Source organism: Brienomyrus brachyistius, unplaced genomic scaffold (assembly GCF_023856365.1).
Source record: "Brienomyrus brachyistius isolate T26 unplaced genomic scaffold, BBRACH_0.4 scaffold60, whole genome shotgun sequence".
NCBI classification, from domain to species: domain Eukaryota; kingdom Metazoa; phylum Chordata; class Actinopteri; order Osteoglossiformes; family Mormyridae; genus Brienomyrus; species Brienomyrus brachyistius.
This window is the reverse complement of record NW_026042335.1, coordinates 1,283,347-1,305,081: the sequence shown is the minus strand read 5'-3', so window position 1 is coordinate 1,305,081 and position 21,735 is coordinate 1,283,347. Positions and strand designations below refer to the sequence as shown.

Sequence of the window (21,735 nt, the reverse complement as noted above, 5' to 3'; positions counted from 1 at the left end):
CAAAGCTGCTAGTAGACCGTGGGAAAATAATTTTTGTATTTTCTTGCTGCCATCTCGTGGTTAAAAGTAGGTATTGCAATTTCGGCAAGAAATCATTTGTTTTCAAACTGTAGTACCTACTTTCGGCCACGAGATGGCAGCAAGAAAATAGAAAAATTATTTTCCCACGGTTTACTAGCAGCTTTTAGATGTTAATTCTTCATTATAATAATTTGACTAGGTCCAGTGTATTTTTAATACAAACAATTACCACACAAAGCTGCTAGTAGAGCTGCTCCGGTTTCCCCCCACAGTCCAAAAACATGCTGAGGCTAATTGGAGTTGCTAAATTGACCGTAGGTGTGCATGTGTGAGTGAATGGTGTGTGAGTGTGAGCTGTGATGGGCTGGCCCCCCATCCTGGGTTCTTCCCTGCCTCGTGCCCATTGATTCCGGGATAGGCTCCGGACCCCCTGTGACCCAGTAGGATAAGCGGTTTGGACAATGGATGGATGGAAATAGCATACAGATTAAGCACCTGTACTGTGCTATCTGCTTATAGTAGCTGTCCATTGTAGATACATCACTGTATGCATACTGTATTAAGAGCTAGATAAGGACAGTGGGTCATTATATGGCTTGCAGTCCTGCTCATTTTCCTGCACCCGTTACACTAAGTGATACCCCCACTAATGTCCTCTTTCATCCACTTTCAGGCATTTCATGATCAGTGTATATTACTTACTATGGACCTTGGACATACATGCGATTGGACACACACACACACACACACACACACACACACACACACACACACACACACACACTTACACTAATTACCTAATCATCTGTGCAAGCAAGTAAACATGTACCATCTATATAAGTATTGCACATTGCATAGAGAGTGTCCAATCTATATTAAAGGTGACTCGAAAGAAGTCAGACTTTAGTAAAGACTGTAAATTTCTCAGCCATAACATAAGCCGTAAATAATTACCAAATGAGTCATCCCCTTTCGGAAACATTTATTGATATTCTTTCATAACACACAGACATGAGTTTTTTTTCAACTGTCAGCATCCGATCCAAATGGGATTCCCATTTCCTTTCTGTGGGATCCAACAGAACACGGGCTGACCATCAGTCAACATGTCTTCAACCGTGCAGGACAGGACCCAGTCCAGGCCAAACCTCACAGTGCTGGTGTTAATAAAAAAATGTAAGGAACATGCAGCTGCAGCTCACACACAAACACAGTCCACAGCATCCAGAAAAAGGTCAGGCCTTTTTCTTCTTTAGCTGACTCCGCCCAGACCTCGCCCCCTTTCTGGGCGCCTCGCACTATGCCTTTGAACTGGCCCTGCAGCTCGGCCCGTTTCCTGTTTCCCAATGCAAGTCATAAGATTCACCCGTAAATGATATTTTGAATCGGAACGATATTTATTATTATTGTTTAGATTAAATATATAATGGTTTAATGATTGAATATAACTTGATATTGTTGTTTGTGTTGTTTAGTTTGAGGTTCTAGTTTCTGTCTTTATCCGCTTTGATTTCAGTAGGCAGCTGGTTCATCCCAGACTCAGGGTCTCTCTGCTCTTCATCAAACCCACACCCCCAGTTTGGGAGCACCCTCTCCCTCTCCTCCCCCCACGGCTGTGACCGTTACTCCTCCTTGAGGAGTAACCGCTTTGCACCCTATCCCAGCCCCTATACCCACAGGAGTGCATCACCCAGTGACCAGCCGCCCTGCCTGTCCCCTCACACAAGCACACACTGAAATCATGGTCCTAAGCTCTCTGTGTGGGTCACCACGATAGTACAGCACACCGACGATTACCCTCTGACTGAATCAGAATCAGCTTTATTTGGCCAAGTAAGTTCACACATATTGGGAATAGTCAGACATTTAATCAAAATAATTAAGACAAGACATAAACATACAGTTCTGTTGATTATGCGACGCATATAACCTCTGCATTCACAGCACTGCTTCAGTTATCGAAGAGCAAATTTCCAAAACTCACTCAGTCCGATAACCTAAAGTAATAAGTCATAATCCTCTTCATACGTTGCAGTAATGGGAATGAAATCTCACTCAGTGTTTATGTAATGGAGCGATGGAATTTCGTGAAATTTCCAAAAGTCCACAGAAATATTCAGAAAAACATTCCTGCAGTTTTTGATATTTGCTTTTCAATTAACACAATTTTCTTCAGTCTGAGGTTTAACAGAATTCAGCCATATGCGGTTCAAAAAAAACTACACAGAACAAAAACAGAAAGGACTTTACATCTGTCTGAAAGGAAAGTTGACACAGGCTGCAGCAGTGAACAAATCAATCAATGTATTAAAGTTAGGCATTAAGTAACTGGAGGCAGTATATACATAACATGATAACATGCCTTTTCTGTATTGACCATATTAAGGACACTGTAACACTGCCCACCACATACCTGCTTCATTTATTGTTTTATACTTGCAGCTGCTTATTCAGACAGCTCGTCTATCTGTCTGTCCATGTTGCCCTCCCATGACAACTGGTCCAGCCTACAGGTGCCGTCCCATTCCGGCATGTTACCCATGAGTCATAGCGGCACCTCCGGGAGCAGCTCCAGGTGAGCCCGTGCCTCCCCTCCCCCACCTGCCCCCATGCTGAGTCTCGGGCCCCCGTCTTCCCTCTTGTTCTCGCCTATACCCACATCCTGGCCTGTGTCTGCATCGTCTCACCTCGTTAACAGGTCTTTCACCTTCTTCTGTCCTGATCCATTCAGGCCCATCACTGCATTCTGGGACATGCTTTGATTTATTTCGCCATAGTTACTCTTTGCACTCTACAAGTAAAATGAATAAAAAATAGGCATTATTTTGATATTGTTTTAGTACAGTGACACTGTAGTATATTTGTTGTTGTTTCCAGGCAACACTGCATGCTGATTTAACGTCTTTCCTTAATCTCCACCCCATTGCTCACACACAGCCAGTATCCCAGTTTGTGGTCAATGAGCTCCTCCTCACTCACCCCAGTCTCCTAGTCCAGTGGAATGTCCAACAGCTTGGGCTCTCAGTTCCTGCGCAGCTCTACAACTCATTACCCAGGGCTCTTGCACCCGGCCACAGTGCCCCTCTCAGGCTCCCCGCTGTATGACAGCACTGCCCCATCGGAAGTTCATGAAGCCTCACAGTACGACGCCTCTCCCCACGCGCGCTTAGCCACCACCGGGACTCCCATCACTCCTCCTTCCCTGTAGGGCGGCGCACTTCCATTATTATTGCAGTTTCTACTGTCACTCTGTTGCTTTTCCTGGTGCTGGACTTTTGACAGATAAATATATTATTTGTTGCATTCAATGACAAAAGATTGGTCTGTTTAACACCCTCAGTCTCCACCCTATGAGCCCCTTGTTGGCGGCAGAATCAGGAAGATGTCGGAGAAAGCAGAGGTAAAGTGAATAGTCACCTCGACAAAAATGTGGAAACCGCTTATGGTGATCATGCCTGTGTGGGTGAAATGAATCACCACAGTATAAGCGGATGATGATTATAGACGATTTTTCCCTTTTTCTTTATGTCTGGCAGTTTACCATCTAATAGGCATTTTTTTTCTTTGGGATGCGTCTAGGTCAGATACGACCAAAATATTTTTCTCATTTCAGAAGTGAAAAAAAAATATTGCTCTCAGATTCTGTTCAGTTGTAGTTTTTAAAAATAATGTACCTTGATTTGTGTTTGTTTAAAATGCCATTACCTGCTGCTTACTGGGCCGCTGAAAATGTCTGGCCCAGCTAAATTTTTTGGTTTGAAAATCTGGCCCAACTACTTTCCAGACCTGGACTAGCCCTACTGAATCATACACTAATGTTATTCTGTTATGTGGGCTGTTGTGATAGGGAGATTTGCAGGATGCTGCACGACGGGTGGTGTCCCTGCTGCAGAATGCCCTGTCTGAAGCAGCACCTAGAGACAGTGAGGGTTGTTGTTATCACCTTAATATTGTATATACGCAATCTGTTATTTCTTAACTAATATAATTGTAATGTATTCTTCTGTTATATTGTGCACAGCCAACAAAAAAGAGAAAAATGCAAAACCAAAGGAAGGCTTTCTTTTCTCTTAAAAGTCTTTTTTCTAAACCAACTGAGAGTCAGTTAGAGGGGTGTTCATTATCAGTATTGTTGCTGGCATTTCTGAAAATGTGCCAAATTTGGTCAAGTGCCTATTTTTCAAATGCAGTCCCTGGCCAAGATGAAGAAAGTTCATGAAGACTACATGATAATATTAAGCACTGACATAACAAACAACATTTTTACATGCAAAATATACAGGAAATATACACTGCAACAGGCTAGGATAGACAAATAACCAAATACACTTGCAAGCCTGACCACTTTAGACCCCAGATTAGAAAATTGGTGAATGAGCATATATTTTTTCCAAGTTTTGTTTTGTTTTCAAGTTCTCACAAAAAAAAAAAAAAAAAAAAAACATTTTCCCACTATAGCCAGATCCAGTTTCTGTGGGGGGCGGGGGGGGGTGACAATTTGTAGTAATAACTATTTCCTCCCAAGTCCTGAGTCCCGAGACCTCCATGACAGATAGATATAAGTTGCTAGTGTTGATCGGCAGGAAATCTTCTCCAAAGCCCCACCACCACCTCACACCAATCCACCCAGGGTTTACTTCAAATAAATTTGCTGGTAATACAAACCGGATCAACTTGTGGTTTGTGTCCACGTGTACTAGAGACAAAGGCCCTGGTACATTCTGCGTACAACACAGCCAAGACTTGACAACCTTGATATGATGAGCATGGAATCAACCCTATGCATGGAGGCTGCAACTCTTCTCCACCGAACCCTGTAGCCCATTGACTGCAGCCTCCCTCTGACCATCCTGTAGCCTGCATTTGGTAGATCATTCTTGACAGAAGAAACCAAATTGTCAAGTTCCTCATCACTGATGGAATTATATGTGTCCCTAACACAGAGCTCATACTCTTTCATTCTTCTTAAGATTGTTCTTCTTGAAACACCCATCAGTGTGGCTATGCAAGGCACAGGAAGTTGAGTATGGAACATTTCTTTCAAACGTTGTTCTTCAATCAAAATCTTGGGTCGTCTATTGGTGGCAGCGACTTCCGGTGTGACACATGGGGCTGGACGTTCCAGATGTGCCCTCACAAGGTCAAAGAGCTCTTGCAAAGCCAGGGTGATAGCAGGAGGTACTTCAATGTGATTAGACAGGGCCTGCAGAAGATACAGCTCCTGATGACAAAGGAACTCCAGGTAATCCAAATTTAGTGGAGTCGCGCTGAATCCCATTTCTATTTTATGCAGAAGACTTTCGAGAAGGTGGTATCTGAGCTGTTCACAGAACAAATTATAGTTATTGAGGTGTCAAGATCTGGTCTCTGATCCACACACTAGGCCTACCATTCAAAAGTTTTAATTATGAAAATGAAATGTTTTTGTTTTGTGAGGTGCTTGTTCATGTATGATGATGTAGTGGCTGCTCTGTTTGACCGTGGTAAACCTTGTCACAAACAATATAAGTGAAGAAGTATGACATTAGATCTAAGGACCAGAGTCAAATAAAGTTAAATAAAATCCATAAAAAACACTTACTCAGTGGAGATTCCAATGTAGCAGGCAGACAGCTTTATGGCTTTAATAATGAGTGTATTTAGCAGCTACAAGGACAAAAGATATTAAAAACCTCTCCATTCTAATGCTAATTTAATAAACATTAACAGATAGCACTTAAGGTGGTTTCGCCTATAGTCTGCTAACACTAACCCGAGAACTAATATCTGACGAGCGCTCTTCCCAGGATTTGAATTTATTAAATTGGCTGTGTAATGTTGTATTAAGAAATGATATTCACAATGCAATTTATCGTACATTGGCCCATTCTTTTATATATGGTAAGACGAAGTGGGAAATTCGAGCGAGCGAGTGCTGTGCAGACGCGAGCGCGTAGAGGGGATGGGTTTTCAGCACTGGAGCACACACACGCGCGTGGTTCTACTTTTGGCACTAATTTAACGCCGAGCGAGTGAGTGAGTGCTGTGCAATCGCGAGCGCGTAGAGAGCATGGATTTTCTGTTCGCGAGCGCATGCGCGCGTGGTTTTTATGCGCACGACTTTTGGCACTAATTTAACGCTATAGAAATGTGTGTTTAAAAGGGGAGGAGATCGGGTTGCAGCGCTGGTGTGAGCGGTTTCTCCGGGCAGTTCTCTCGAGGCTAACGTGGCTTGGGGAACGTGGTGTACCCGTCACCCATGCCAGGGAAGAAATCAAAACCGAAATGCTAGGAATATGGACTTCATCTTACGTCAAGCGTTTTCCTCTCCATTGACGCCCATAAAAAAAAGTCCATATTCGTAGCATTTCGGTTTTGATTTCTTGTCAGGTAAGTCTTTATAGCCAGATACATTCGCGAGAAATTTGGTGATTTGTGGTGGCTGTTTTGATACATTAAGTTGCGTTACGCATTTTCACATTAAGCGTTTTAGAATGTCCTGTGGCAGGTATCCCCTTCTATTGCCCTAGGGAGGGTTGTAACCCTCGTCTGTATATTAATAAAGAATAATCCTTCTATTCCTGTCTCATGTATCTGGACCTCCCCAGCAATTTAACGAAATTTGGTGGCAGCGGTTACAAGTGAACCCGTTTAAGTTTAGCGCTCATACTTCCGTCCATATGTTTAAGACCCACCTTGGCTGACTTAGCTGACATGTCCTGATTTCATAATCTTCAAATTTGTAATCTTTTCTCCTTCATCTAACTCCATGTTTTTAACTTCTTGTCATTTTCTTGCCGTTTGACTCATAGAAAATTATCAGACTTAAATGACACGTCAGCCTGTGCAGACAGCGATTTCAGTGTTTTAATAAATTGGCCAGCAGGTGGGGGCAGTGCTCAATTTCATTAATGCCATTCAGAAAACTTTCAGGCTTTATGTCTTAATGAACAGCCTAGAGAAAGACAAAGCATTATATTACTGATGCATACAGCAGATCCCCAACTCAGGCTGTGTTGCATATTCTTAACAGTGCTACAGTATGTTCACACAGCCAGTACAAACAAACTTGCAAGATCTAGACCAGGGGTCACCAACCTTTTTAAAACGGAGAGCTACTTCACAGGTACTGAGCCATACGAAGTTTGATATCAGTTTGAAACGCCCTCCTAAACATGTCTAAACTTCATGCATGATAAACATGTTTTAAATGCTTTTTTATATTCAATTTCAAATCTATATAAATGCAAATGTGATAGATTAGAAACAGGATAAAATTAAATTTTAGATGATGTTCGCTGGTGAGTTGTGCTATTTTATAGAACAGGTCCACGGGCAACTCATGTGGTCATTGGGGGCATCCTTGGGGCACCATGTTGGTGACCCCTTATCTAGACCTACCACATCAGGTAGGAAGGTGCCTATTTCTACCAACTATTCAGACCATCAGACCCATACCATACATTCAGTCATGCACAGGCACTCCACTAGAGGGCTCTACATTCTGTCCTACATCTGCTCACCTGTTAGACCCACACTCAGTCTCCATCCTGATTTCTACCTACTACTCGGACTATCTCACCCAAACCAGTCCTGTGGCCTGTTCTATGAAGCGGGCTTACTGGCTTATCGGGGTAACTTGTCGGATTTCTTGATCGGGACCTCCAACTGCTCTGCCATAGAGAGCATCCTAACATGCTGCCTTACGGTGTGGTATGCGGGCTGCTGGTGGCCTCCTACTGCTCTGCCATAGATAGCATGCTAACATATGGCCTTATGGTGTGGTATGCGGGCTGCTGGTGGCCTCTATGACTTTTTTGTAGACAGTCCATCTGTGTGGTGCTGTTTGCACGAATTGTTTTGGGAAATGCACTTACAGTTTTGCAGATGTTAAGGGTGATTCCAGAAATGCATCAAAGCAACTGAGGAACTGCAATGTCGCTGTACAGTTCCTTATAATGGGCGCCAATGTAATGTGTAGAGTGGCAAATAAACTGATTCACTATTTACTATCATGTACATCATTTAAAATGCTTGTTTTTAAATGCAAATGTGTGAATATAAATGTAAGCAGTAAAGCTACAATCTGCTCCTGTTTATCTAATTTTAACTGGATGTTAAGGAGTAAATTAATAAACGTCATGTAAGTGCACATTAAAATGCTTTTTCACTATTACTTAAATTCCCATGTGAACAGCCAATCAGATCAGCCTGATGTGTGTCTCTCTGTTTCCTCTCTGTTTCCTGCCCTTTCATCCCGACCACGACCATGATCTCTCACTTAGCAGCAGAGCAGTTTATTCTAAACAGTGGAACCACAAAGATGTTCAGACTCTTTGGTCTTCTCATTTTCATTAGTAAGATAAGATAAAATATAAATTATTTTTGGATTTTAATATTTTCATTTATCTATATGATGTGATCAGTGGAATTTGGCCATTTAATCTTCATCATAGTTAATAGTTATTTAGATTACTATTATATGTCTTATTTGATTATGATTTTTTTGTTTTTCTGTTTTTGCAGACACTGCACTGACTACAGATGTTGTTCAGCCCAGTCACCTGACGAGGGTTCAGCTTGGAGACAGTGTGACCCTGACATGCTTCTGTCAAGGAGAAACAACTTCTGTTGCTTGGTTTAAGCAAGCTGCTGGTCAGAAGCCCCAGCCCATGGCGAAAGCACTTCTCTACGTACCTGGTGAATTTTACAAGGAATATAAAAGCATAAAAGGTTACTCCTTACTGAATGCAGAGGGGAGTTTTAACCTCACTATTTCTAACGTGGAGCCGTCAGATTCTGCAGTGTATTATTGTGCTGCTGTGTTTCTTCATGAGGTCACCTTTGGGAATGGAACCTTTGTCATAATCACAGGTAAATGAGATTCCAGCTATTTTCATATTTGCTTTATTATAATGTCAGTAAGATTATTCCTTGTAAAATAATTTTGACAGTTTAGTTGTTTGTCGATATAAAATTAGCAAAGATACCTTATTGTCTGCTTTGTTCCATAAATGTTTTTCTAAACATCAAACAAAAATCATTCATTATTATTATTATTATTATCCATCCATCCATCCATCCATCATCTCCCGCTTAATCCGGAGTCGGGTCGCGGGGGCAGCAGCCTCAGCAGGGAGACCCAGACTTCCCTCTCCCCGGCCACTTCGTCCAGCTCCTCTGGGGGGATCCCGAGGCGTTCCCAGGCCAGCCGAGAGACATAGTCTCTCCAGCGTGTCCTGGGTCTTCCCCGGGGTCTCTTCCCAGTGGGACATGCCCGGAATACCTCCCCAGGGAGGCGTCCCGGAGGCATCCTGATCAGATGCCCGAGCCACCTCATCTGGCTCTTCTCGATGCGGAGGAGCAGCGGCTCTACTCTGAGTCCCTCCCGAATGACTGAGCTCCTCACCCTATCTCTAAGGGAGAGCCCAGCTACCCTGCGGAGGAAACTCATTTCGGCCGCTTGTACCCGCGATCTCGTTCTTTCGGTCACTACCCATAGCTCATGACCATAGGTGAGGGTAGGAACGTAGATCGACTGGTAAATCGAGAGCTTCGCCTTTTGGCTCAGCTCTCTCTTCACCATGACAGACCGATGCAGCGCCCGCATGACTGCTGACGCCGCACCGATCCGCCTGTCGATCTCCCGCTCCATCGTTCCCCCACTCGTGAACAAGATCCCGAGATACTTAAATTCCTCCACTTGGGGGAGGACCCCATCCCCAACCCGGAGAGAGCATTCTACCCTTTTCCGGCTGAGAACCATGGTCTCGGATTTGGAGGTGCTGATTCTCATCCCAGCCGCTTCGCACTCGGCTGTGAACTGCTCCAGTGAGAGCTGAAGGTCACGGCTCTATGAGGCCAACAGAACCACATCATCCGCAAAAAGCAGAGACCTAATCCTGAGGTCACCGAACCGGACGCCCTCAACGCCCTGGCTGCGCCTAGAAATTCTGTCCATAAAAACTATGAACAGAATCGGTGACAAAGGGCAGCCCTGACGGAGTCCAACCCTCACCGGAAACGAGTCCGACTTATTGCCGCCCATGCGGACCAAACTCTGGCACCGGTCATACAGGGACTGAACCGCCCTTAAAAGGGAGCCCGGTACCCCATACTCCCGGAGCACTCCCCACAGGACCCCCCGAGGGACACGGTCGAATGCCTTCTCCAAGTCCACAAAACACATGTAGACTGGTCGGGCAAACTCCCATGAACCCTCCAGAACCCTGCTGAGAGTATAGAGCTGGTCCACTGTTCCACGGCCAGGGCGAAAACCACACTGCTCTTCCTGAATCCGAGGTTCGACAATCCGGCGGACCCTCCTTTCCAGGACCCCCGAATAGACCTTACCAGGGAGGCTGAGGAGTGTGATCCCCCTGTAGTTGGAACACACCCTCCGGTCCCCCTTCTTAAAGAGGGGGACCACCACCTTGGTCTGCCAATCCAGAGGCACTGCCCCCGATGTCCACGCGATGCTGCAGATGCGTGTCAGCCAGGACAGCCCCGCAGCATCCAGAGCCTTGAGGAACTCTGGGCGAATCTCGTCCACCCCCGGGGCCCGGCCAACGAGGAGCTTTTTGACCACCTCAGCGACCTCCACCCCCGAGATAGGCGAGTCCACCCCCAAGTCCCCACACTCTGCTTCCATATCGGAAGGCGTGTCGGTGGGATTGAGGAGGTCTTCAAAGTACTCCCTCCACCGACCCAAAACATCCCGAGCTGAGGTCAGCAGCGCACCATCCTCACCATAAATAGTGTTGATGCTGCACCGCTTTCCCGCCCGGAGCCGCCGGATGGTGGACCAGAATCTCCTCGAAGCCATCCGGAAGTCGTTCTCCATGGCCTCACCAAACTCCTCCCACACCCGAGTTTTTGCCTCAGTGACCGCCAAAGCCGCATTCCGCTTGGCCTGCCGGTAGCCGTCAGCTGCGTCTGGAGTCCCACAGGCCAGAAAGGCCCGATAAGACTCCTTCTTCAGCTTGACGGCATCCCTTACCACTGGTGTCCACCAGCGGGTTTGGGGATTGCCGCCGCGACAGGCACCGACCACCTTACGGCCGCAGCTCTGGTCAGCCGCCTCCACAATGGAGGCACGGAACATGGCCCATTCGGACTCAATGTCCCCCGCCTCCCCCGGGATATGGGAGAAGTTCTGCCGGAGGTAGGATTTGAAACTCTCCCTGACAGGGGATTCCGCCAGACGTTCCCAGCAGACCCTCACTATACGCTTGGGCCTGCCAGGCCTGGCCGGCTTCCTCCCCCACCAGCGGAGCCAACCCACCACCAGGTAGTGATCGGTTGACAGCTCCGCCCCTCTCTTCACCCGAGTGTCCAAAACATGCGGCCGCAAGTCCGACGACACGACTACAAAGTCGATCATCGAACTGCGGCCTAGGGTGTCCTGGTGCCAAGTGCACATATGGACACCCTTATGCTTGAACATGGTGTTCATTATGGACAGTCCGTGACGAGCACAGAAGTCCAATAACAAAACACCGCTCGGGTTCAGATCAGGGGGGCCGTTCCTCCCAATCACGCCCCTCCAGGTCTCACTGTCGCTGCCCACGTGAGCATTGAAGTCCCCCAGCAGAACAAGGGAGTCCCCAGGAGGAGCGCTCTCCAACACCCCTTCCAAGGACTCCAAAAAGGGTGGGTATTCTGAACTGCTGTTTGGCGCATAAGTGCAAACAACAGTCAGGACCCGTCCCCCCACCCGAAGGCGGAGGGAGGCTACCCTCTCGTCCACTGCGGTAAACCCCAATGTACAGGCACCCAGCCTGGGGGCAATAAGTATGCCCACGCCCGCTCGGCGCCTCTCCCCGTGGGCTACTCCAGAGTGGAAAAGGGTCCAACCCCCCTCAAGGAGACTGGTTCCAGAGCCCAAGCCGTGCGTCGAGGTGAGTGCGACTATATCTAGCCGGAACTTCACAACTTCGCGCACCAGCTCAGGCTCTTTCCCCATCAGAAAGGTGACATTCCATGTCCCTAGAGCTAGCTTCTGCAGCCGAGGATCGGACCGCCAAGGTCCCCGCCTTTGGCCGCCGCCCAGATCACCTCGCACCCGACCCCTATGGCCCCTCCCATGGGTGGTGAGCCCATTGGAGGGGGGACCCACGTGCCTTGTTCGGGCTGTGCCCGACCAGGCCCCATGGGTGTAGGCCTGGCCACCAGGCGCTCGCCATCGAGCCCCACCCCCAGGCCTGGCTCCAGGGGGGGGGGCCCGGTGACCCGCGTCCGGGCAAGGGAAAACGTGGTTCCAAAATTTTCTTCATCATAAGGGGTTTTTGAGCCGCACTTCGTCTGGTTCCTCACCAAGGACCTGTTTGCCTTGGGTGACCCTACCAGGGGCATAAAGCCCCAGACAACATAGCTCCTGGGATCATTGTAACACGCAAACCCCTCCACCACGATAAGGTGTCGGCTCCAGGAGGGGTATTATTATTATTATTATTATTATTATTATTATTATTATTATTATTATTATACAATTTGTTGCATTTTGCTTGCTGTCAGCCAAAACGCCTAACCTTCTCTTTATACAGATGTTAATGTTACACATGGCAGCCTCTTTAAAACAAATAACATAAAAATAAAATGTTTGAGTTGTTATGTACGGTATAGGACTGTGCAAAAATCTTAAGTAACCAAAGAAAATTTTTTTTGACATTATTTATCTGAGCAGTCAGTGTGTATTCACTCTGAAAAAAAATGCATGATTTAACATATGAACTAGGGATGTGCACCAATCAGAAATGATTTGAGAATGAAATTCTCAAATACGTATCCTAAAATTCAGAATTTCAGTTCATTTTGTTAATCTGAATTAAATTTGAATTGTGGTTGAAACAGGTTGTGGCATTGAAATTCATATTTGAATTTAAAGAAGAAGAACGAAAAAGGGTTCGGATTCAAATTCAAGTTCATATACGTACTGTCGGTGTAGCTTTTAACTATACAGTCTATTATTTAAATATGAGTTATACATAAACACATTAACATTGTTATACGTCATTGTTATAAAAATGTCGTTTTGTTCAGAATGAAATAATGCAACATTTGAAGTGTCACCTAAAATAATAATTAAACTGTCATTTTGTGCACCATGGTGGATCTGCTCATAGGAAGAGCTGAGTGTCTCTCCTTAGAAGTCAGTGTTGGCTGCAGTGACGGCAGTTTCTAACCTAAGAAACGTCCCAAACACTTTTCCTGCATCAAAATTCAAACTAGACCCTATTTCTGCCATGAAAGCTTCACATAATGTCACTGATACCTGAGCCAACCATGTTTATCATAGGATGCCAACCCTTTGGCTGCAGCTTTCTCTGCACACGCTGAGAGAGTCTTCAGTGTAGCAGGAAAAGATTTTAGGCCAGAAGATTGCAGATTAAATCATGAAACCTTTGAAGATATTATGCTGACTAAATGTAATAATAATGAAAAATTAGCAATGTGTATTGGAATGAAGCATAATTGCATTTGCCATGACGTTTTGCTTTTCGCTGTAGTGCTATGGTTGAACAGAAAAACTTACTTTTGTGCGCATAAGAAAATAAATAGGAGCAACTACCAAACCAAGTAATTCCTTTTACTATGTATACTTTTTCTTTAATGTTAAAAGATAGACAAACTAGTAATGGGCAAACAGCTCTTCGGCTCTTGAATTAAATCATGCAGGTACTACAGCAAAATGCTCAAAAATACCAAAACACATCAAGAACTAAATATGCAAAAACAATAAATACCTTCCTGTGGAAAAGGGGCAACATAAACCAAATGTAAAGTCACGAAAATCATGAAAATATAAAGTACACTTTACACACTTCATTTCTTTGAATTGAAATTAATTATATTCATCTACCTTCATACATTAATACAAGACATTATATAATTATAATGTTTGTTATTATCATATAATTTTTATTTAGGTATTATGTAGGTGCAGTTAATGTATAGTGTTACCTGATATATACTAATAAGCAGTAATACAATAAAAAGAGAAAAGAATGTCAGCTGTTCTCCAAGAAGTTACTGATTTCTTGGATGGCTAGAAGAACATCGATTCAGTTCCCAAAAATCTGTAAGAACAATTTTTGAGGATCTGTATTTTCCATTGTTATTCTCAAAGCGCTGTCATCATGACTATTTTGCTTTTCAGGTAAAGACTCCAACAGCAGGACTGTGGTACAGCAGCCTGTGTCTGACACATTGCAGCCAGGAGACTCTGTGAGTCTGCAGTGTACGATAGAGACTGGGAGCTGTGCAGGAGAACACAGTGTTTACTGGTTCAGACATGGATCAGGAGAATCCCTTCCTGGAGTCATTTACAGCCACGGAAACAGCAGTGATGAGTGTGAGAAGAGCCCTGAGGCTGGATCTCCTACACGGAGCTGCGTCTACAGCCTCCCCAAGGGGAACCTCAGCCTCTCCGATGCTGGGACTTACTACTGCGCTGTGGCCATGTGTGGGGAGATGCTGTTTGGGAACGGCACACAGCTGGATATAGATGGTAACACCCAGTGAGGGGAGATGCTGTTTGGGAACGAAACACAGCTGGATATAGATGGTAACACCCAGTGTGGGGAGATGCTGTTTGGGAACGGCACACAGCTGGATATAGATGGTAACACCCAGTGAGGGGAGATGCTGTTTGGGAACGGCACACAGCTGGATATAGACGGTAACACCCAGCGTGGGGAGATGCTGTTTGGGAACGGCACACAGCTGGATATAGATGGTAACACCCAGTGAGGGGAGATGCTGTTTGGGAACGAAACACAGCTGGATATAGATGGTAACACCCAGTGTGGGGAGATGCTGTTTGGGAACGGCACACAGCTGGATATAGATGGTAACACCCAGTGAGGGGAGATGCTGTTTGGGAACGACACACAGCTGGATATAGACGGTAACACCCAGCGTGGGGAGATGCTGTTTGGGAACGGCACACAGCTGGATATAGATGGTAACACCCAGCGTGGGGAGATGCTGTTTGGGAACGGCACAGAGCTGGATATAGATGGTAGCACCCAGTGTGGAGAGTACATCTGCTTCAAAGTTTTATTTAGCTTATTCTGCTATTAAGACATTTATTTCTTATTTTAATGTAATGAATTTTCTAATTTAAGTGCTCTAATTTAATTACACAGATGTTAATTTAATAATTATTTCAAATATTAATAGAAATTGTTAAAATGCAAAATACTAGAAGTTCATGTTAAAAATGGACTACTTACAAAACAACTGCTGTAATGTGTTATAGATTTTATCTTTAACTAATGTAATGTAAGCAAATGGGAAATGTGTCTCTATATCATTATGCTGAAATCTATCTCTTTGTTACAGGCTTTCAGAAGCTGCTGGATCCTCTTCACTCTGGCTTGCTGATAGTTTTATCTTGCAGCATTATTCTGAACGTTGCTCTCATTTGTATAAGATGTAAACTGACCTGTACACACTGTGCAGGTACGCTGCCCGGCTTTATGCACTCAGAAGAAGGACAAAATGTAGTTTTTAACAAATTATAGAAATATAAAATTGTTTTATGATAGATAAAATTTTCATATTAAAACCACTCTTGCAGGTAATACAGTTTAAAAATCCATTATTAAATCTCACCTTATTTATATAAACCTTTTTGTACTGTAAGATTTACATTTTTGTATTATATCTTTCATATTTTGCAAAATCTATTAAAATATACATGTTGCAATAAGTTGCATATCAATAACTTTTATTACCAAGATCTCCTCTATAGCAATTTTATTATATATGATATATGAGAACAAATAACACATATCCAAACATGCACACTTACATTGACAGAAGTCATTTTTACTTTCATTTTTGAGACAAAAAGGATGTTGATTGCTTGAAAATTCGGAATTTTATCTGACCACTGTGATACCGCGTGAAATTAAATAATATATTGATGTGTTATATATTTTAAACAGATGAAAAGAACAGTGATATATCAAAAGTGGAATGGTCACGCAAGCAAGTATGTAATAAATATTTCAAATTACAAATCGTCAGTAAAACAAATGAACCTCAGACTGATTTCCATCCTGGGATCAGCATTTTAAGTGCTATTTGTGAAAATAAGTAATAGCAAACCAATTTGATCCATCCAATTCTGCCATCTTTGTCTCCACAGTGCAATGACGAGGACACACTGAATTACGCTGCCCTGAACCTTAAGAAGCCAAAACCCAGGAGACAGAAGAAAGACAGGAATAATGACACTCTGTATTCTGACCTCCGCTACAGAGATTATGAATAAAGATGCTTCTCATTCATGTCAGTCACACAGAGTGTTCAGGGTGTAGCTTTAATAATGTTCAGAAGGAGGGCAGGGGAGCCAGTGCTTCTGAGACTGAATCACAGGATTTTACGGAGTTTGGTGTCAGTGTGTTTGGGGCGCATTTTTACTGGAAGTGCAAATGTTCAAGCCAGACTGGGCGCTGAGGGAGGGGGAGAGGGGAGCCACAGAGATTATTTCTTCATGGCATGGGGGGAATAAGCGGCTTTAATGTTGTGGAAAGGCTGAGTTGTTGCAATCAATTCTTTGATGTGACACATGCTTACTTGTCTCCCTTGTGTACCATGCTGAATGGTTTGGGGCAAACGCACAGGGACTGATCGATTATATTAAACAGATGAAAGAAACTGAATGAAAATTTCAAGTGTTCTTAAATTACGTTTTTCATTTAATGTTGTGTACTGTATGTATTTTTGAGTATATACATGTACCTGTATATGTACCTGTATATATACCTGTGTCGTTAATAACGATGTGGATAATTAAGAAAGAGGAGTTTTGTTTCTTGCTCCCTGTCCTGTTACTTGGCTCACAAACATACACACACATAGACACACACACACACACGCACACAAACATACACACACAGATACACACAAACATACACACACATAGACACACACACAAACACACACACACACACATACACACACATAGACACACACACAAACACACACAAACACAGACACAGAAACACACACATGCACACACACACGAACACATACACACACACACAAACATACACACACATGCACACACATACACACACATACACACACACACAAACATACACACACAGACACACACATGCACACACACTCACACACACACTGCTACGGCTCTGTAAGAACACTACCATGCTCTTTTGTGTGAGTGGGGTGGGGGGTGTTAAATAAGATGAAAATGACAATGGCTGTACTTTTGTTATGCCAGTTGTGTTTCTATCGTCATTGTATCATATTCCACAAGCTTTTTATTCTACAAGATGTACAAGCCAGTCAGTGTATTCAGTGGGGTGTTCAGGAGTCATTAGGTTCTGAAAAATGTCTTGCATTTAAAACATAATGTACTTTTGAATACTTAAGTATTTTTAGATGCAAATACTCCAGTACTTTAACTGAAGTAAAAAATTAACTGAAAAGCTTTGAGTATTATTTGACGAGGAGTATCTATACTTAACTCAAGTAGTGAAGTTGTGTACTTTGTCCACCTCTGTCCAAAAGTGACATACAGCTGTAAGCTGTTTTGGTTTATTTGTCTGCTGAGTGCTTCTCTGCAGTGCTGCAGATGTTTCCACTGGTTAGATGCAGCTCAGGAAGACTGACCCACTGACTGCACTGTGCTGGGCTCACTTTGCAAAGAGTAAAAACTACACAGAGAGAACAATACCTGCTGCTTGTAAGACCCTGTTTCCTCTCTACCTCACCCAGGTCACGCTTTGAAGTATTCAGCCTAAGTTATTTTATCCAAACAAGCCACCATTATTATTCATGCACATTTTGTTTGTGCTGCTGTTTAAATGTGTTGTTGATGCTGCAGTCAGTAATTTTCCACTAGCAGTCTCACCTCCGCATTTTACAGGAAGACTGACCGACTGAGAGCAGGGTGTTTGTGTCTCTCGTCTCAGTGAGCGAAAACCACACAACCGTCAGGTCCTCAGCTCAGGCCCTCTGCTTCACTAGAAAAACCACAAAGGGTATTTTTATCTAAAAGGGGGTGAGCAAGTGAGATGTTATTGATAGCATGAATTTGTCTACTAACATTTTAAATTCAAACCTAAAAAGCAGTATGTCCAGGATGTCAGTAATTACATTTAGTCAGTATGAACAATTTGGGTGCAATAATATAGAATAATGTAGAATTTTGCATAATTCAGTTAATACCAGTAAGATACCGATCATTAACACTATAAGGTCATGTTGCTGAATCTCATTGTTAAAGTTAAATGAATCTACGCATTTTTATACACAAAAGACTGTGCTTAGTTCATCTTTCAGTCAAAATCACACAGTGAGGCAAATCTGAGCATCTTAATTGTTTTTGTCTGTATGGAATGGCATCCCATGCAGGCCTGTGCTCTGTGCTTCCTGGGACAGGTCCCACCCTCTCCAGAGCCTGACGAGAATTAGTAGTCGCTGGATAAAAGAATGACAAAAGATAAAAATACAAAAGTCATTTTTGCTGTCTAACCTCTGATTACTGCATGACATTTCTGATGACTGATAAGTAGAAGATACGTTTAGTCTGTTTCTTGGTGGTAAGATGTTTCCAAAAGGAGAACCACAAAGAGCACAGTCATTTTCAAGGTTATTTCTCACTGGTCAGTGTGAAAGGCTGCATCATTACTATAATGCCGGGCTCAGCACAGTGACTGCACCTGCTCTGCACTGTAGACCACAAGCCAGGCTGCAGACCATCAGCCCTGAAAGTTAAAACAGGACTCGTATGTGTGTCATGTGTTGTTTAATAAAAATTTACAGGACAGAACATAGTGGATTCAGTTTCCTTTGCTCTTACACTCCCAGTCCAAAGTGTGGCCACAACTGCTGTCAATGCATCTGTCTCTTTTTTCACTGTGTTATTCACCTTAATATCAAAAGACTCCAAACCGGTACAGTAATGCAGAACAAATATTGTAACTAACAAGAAAGTGGGGAGGTAATGGACAGAAGTGTTGGTTTTTGGTAACTCCACTCCTCTGACCTCCACTCCATTTTAGGTTCCTTGGAAAAATATCAAACACCTAGGGGTTAAAGTCGACACCAACCTTAAGTTTGACACTCAGATATGGTCAGTTGTCAAGTCAAACTTTTTACAATTGAGGCAGTTGGCCAAAATAAAGCCAATTCTTTCTAGGCAGCACTTTGAGACAGTAATCCACTTTTTTGTCGGTACTAGTTTGGACCACTGTAATGCCCTCTATGTTGGAGTTAGAGGCTCCACTATTGTTCACCTCCAGAGGGTTCAAAATGCTGCCGCACATGGAAATATGAGCATGTCTCCCCCATTTTAGCCTCACTCCACTGGCTGCCCGTACATTTTAGGATTCATTTTAAAATTCTGTTATTTGCTTTTAAAGCCCTCAAGGGTCTTGCTCCACCTGACCTCTGTGAGCTGCTTCACCCTTACACCCCCACCCGCTCTCTCAGGTCAGCTGATCAGCTGCTCCTGACGGTTCCTAAGACTCAGCGTGAGCTTAGAGGGGATCGAGCTTTTGCAGTCGCAGATCCTAAAATGTGGAATGACTTGCCTTTTCACATTAGAGAGGCCTCTTCTCTGTCCGTTTTTAAATCTCTTTTTAAAACTCATCTCTTCTCCTTCACCTTTGACACGTTGTGAGATGTTAATTTTAATAGTAAATTTTGTTTTAATCTTCGCCTTTTCTTTATTAATTGATTTTTTTAAATTTTATTAATGGCCTTTTACTCACATTTAATGTTTTGGTTCTTATTAAATTTCTTTTACTTCGTTTTTAAGTGTGTGAATGTTATTATTTATTCCTTTGTGCAGCACTTTGGTCCATAAGGTTGTTTAAAGTGCTTTTCAAATGAAGCTGGATTGGAATAGATTGGAAGATGGCTCAACAAATCTCTCTCCCAGTATGTAAAATTCGACAGAGGGGCGCAAGGTGACATTCTGTCAGGGGCCCAGAATTTTTAGCTACACCTCTGTGTTACTGTGTTTTTTTTGTCCTAGCCATCAATAACTCTGGAGTTGCTATATCGCCACCTGGTGGTGAAAAGATCAGACAAAAATATGTACATATGTGTCACGATCGGGGTGGTGCAGGCAGGCGATCGTGCGGGTAAGGCGTGCAAGGAGCAAGCGGACAAGCAAATACGGGGCAAAACGGGAGTTTAATCAAAGGACTTCGGACGGGAAACATCAGATGCCAACTTACATCAATGACGGACAAGGGAAACAGGTCAGACCAGGACTTAAATACACAGAGTAAGCAGACAAAGCTGGCGACGATCAGGGAAGCACACGTGGATAATCAGGGGGCGTGGCACACACGAGGAGCGGACGGGCCGGGCATGACAACATGTTACCAACAGTTTGAAATTGAAGTGCAGAGTTAGCAGGTTTAATTAATCGTCCCCACGGATGCCAGTCATGAAATTTGAGAATTGCAAGTTAAAACACAGGAAAAAATCAGGAACACTACAAGATAAAATATTTACCAAACACTCAATGTGCATCCAGGGTGACAAGGGACAACTGGAGGATGATGTGACAATCTGACAGTGACATTCACAGCACTTTATATGTTGCCAAAAAAAGAAAAGGGGATTAAAATCAAAAATCTGAAATCATGTATTAGGGTGGGGCTGCTTGGTGGTGCAGTGATTAGCACTGTTACCTCCCACCACTGGGACTCGTTTCGGTTCGAGTCTCCGCCTAGGTCACATGTGTGTGGAGTTTGCATGTTCTTTCTTGCTAAATTGGCCGTAGGAGTGCATGTGTGTGTGAATGGTGTGTGAATGTGCCTTGCGATGGGCTGGCCCCCCCGTCCTGGGTTATTCCCTGCCTCGTGCCCATATCCTTCCAGGATAGGCTCCGGACCCCCCGCGACCCAGTAGGATAAGCGGTTTGGACAATGGATGGATGGATGTATGAGGGTGAGTCACAATGACAACAGCTGCTCTGTTGACTTGGTCCCAGGAGTCGTCAGCGTTGGTCTGCCGGGGCCCCCGTCCTGTCTGTGGAAGCACCCCTCTTGTTGGCTGTTCTCTCTGCCTGGGCCCCCTCTCCTGCTGCCTCACCTTTGGGTTGAAGTGGCTCCCCAGTGCTTCTGTAAAGCGCTTTGTGTATCTTAGGAAAGGGCTGTATAAATGTAACATTCATTCATTTATTCAAGGTCCCAGCCAGAAGAGTGCAGTCCCACACTGTCCCCCGCATCACTTCACTTTAGCACCTGTTACCAGTAAAAGTCAAGTCAAGTAGGTCTTTAATGTTATTTTTAACTTTACACGGTTGAGTATAGTACAGAGTTACAAAAGAAACAGCGTTTTCCTTGGATCAAGGTGCTACTTAAATTAACACAAGACTAACACATAACAGTCTAGCAACATACTGTATGGTGCATAATGAGCAAAAACTGCAAACATTGCTGGACAGTGCAAAAAGAGAGGACAACTGACACCAACGAGCACAAACAGCACAGTAAACCCAATACTGATAAGGTGCAGTTTGGTTGTGCAATGAGGTAGCAATAAAAATAAATAAAAGTAACTGTAAACATGGCTACAATAAGATAAAAAATAGTAGTTAAATAATAAAGTGTGTTAATGAGTGTATGTGTGTGTTGTATCAGATTAGTCCCTGAGAGTTCAGTAGTCTGACGGCATGGGGGATAAAGCTGTTTGAGTCTGGCTGTGAAGGCCTGAATGCTCCGGTACCTATTTCCAGAA

At 43.8% G+C, this 21,735-nt stretch overlaps 1 protein-coding gene across 1 annotated transcript in view; it reads left to right on the top strand.

Moving 5' to 3' along the window:
* The first annotated feature begins 7,066 nt into the window (after positions 1–7,066).
* LOC125725068 (immunoglobulin superfamily member 3-like) overlaps positions 7,067–21,735 on the top strand; it is a 96,709-nt gene continuing 82,040 nt past the window's right edge. Inside the window, exons 1-6 of the mRNA XM_049001677.1 lie at positions 7,067–7,126; positions 8,289–8,357; positions 8,527–8,874; positions 14,159–14,509; positions 15,346–15,465; positions 15,954–16,000. Of these exons, the coding sequence (XP_048857634.1) occupies positions 8,324–8,357; positions 8,527–8,874; positions 14,159–14,509; positions 15,346–15,465; positions 15,954–16,000 (900 nt within the window). The 5' untranslated portion in view covers positions 7,067–7,126; positions 8,289–8,323. The remainder of the gene's footprint in view (positions 7,127–8,288; positions 8,358–8,526; positions 8,875–14,158; positions 14,510–15,345; positions 15,466–15,953; positions 16,001–21,735) is intronic.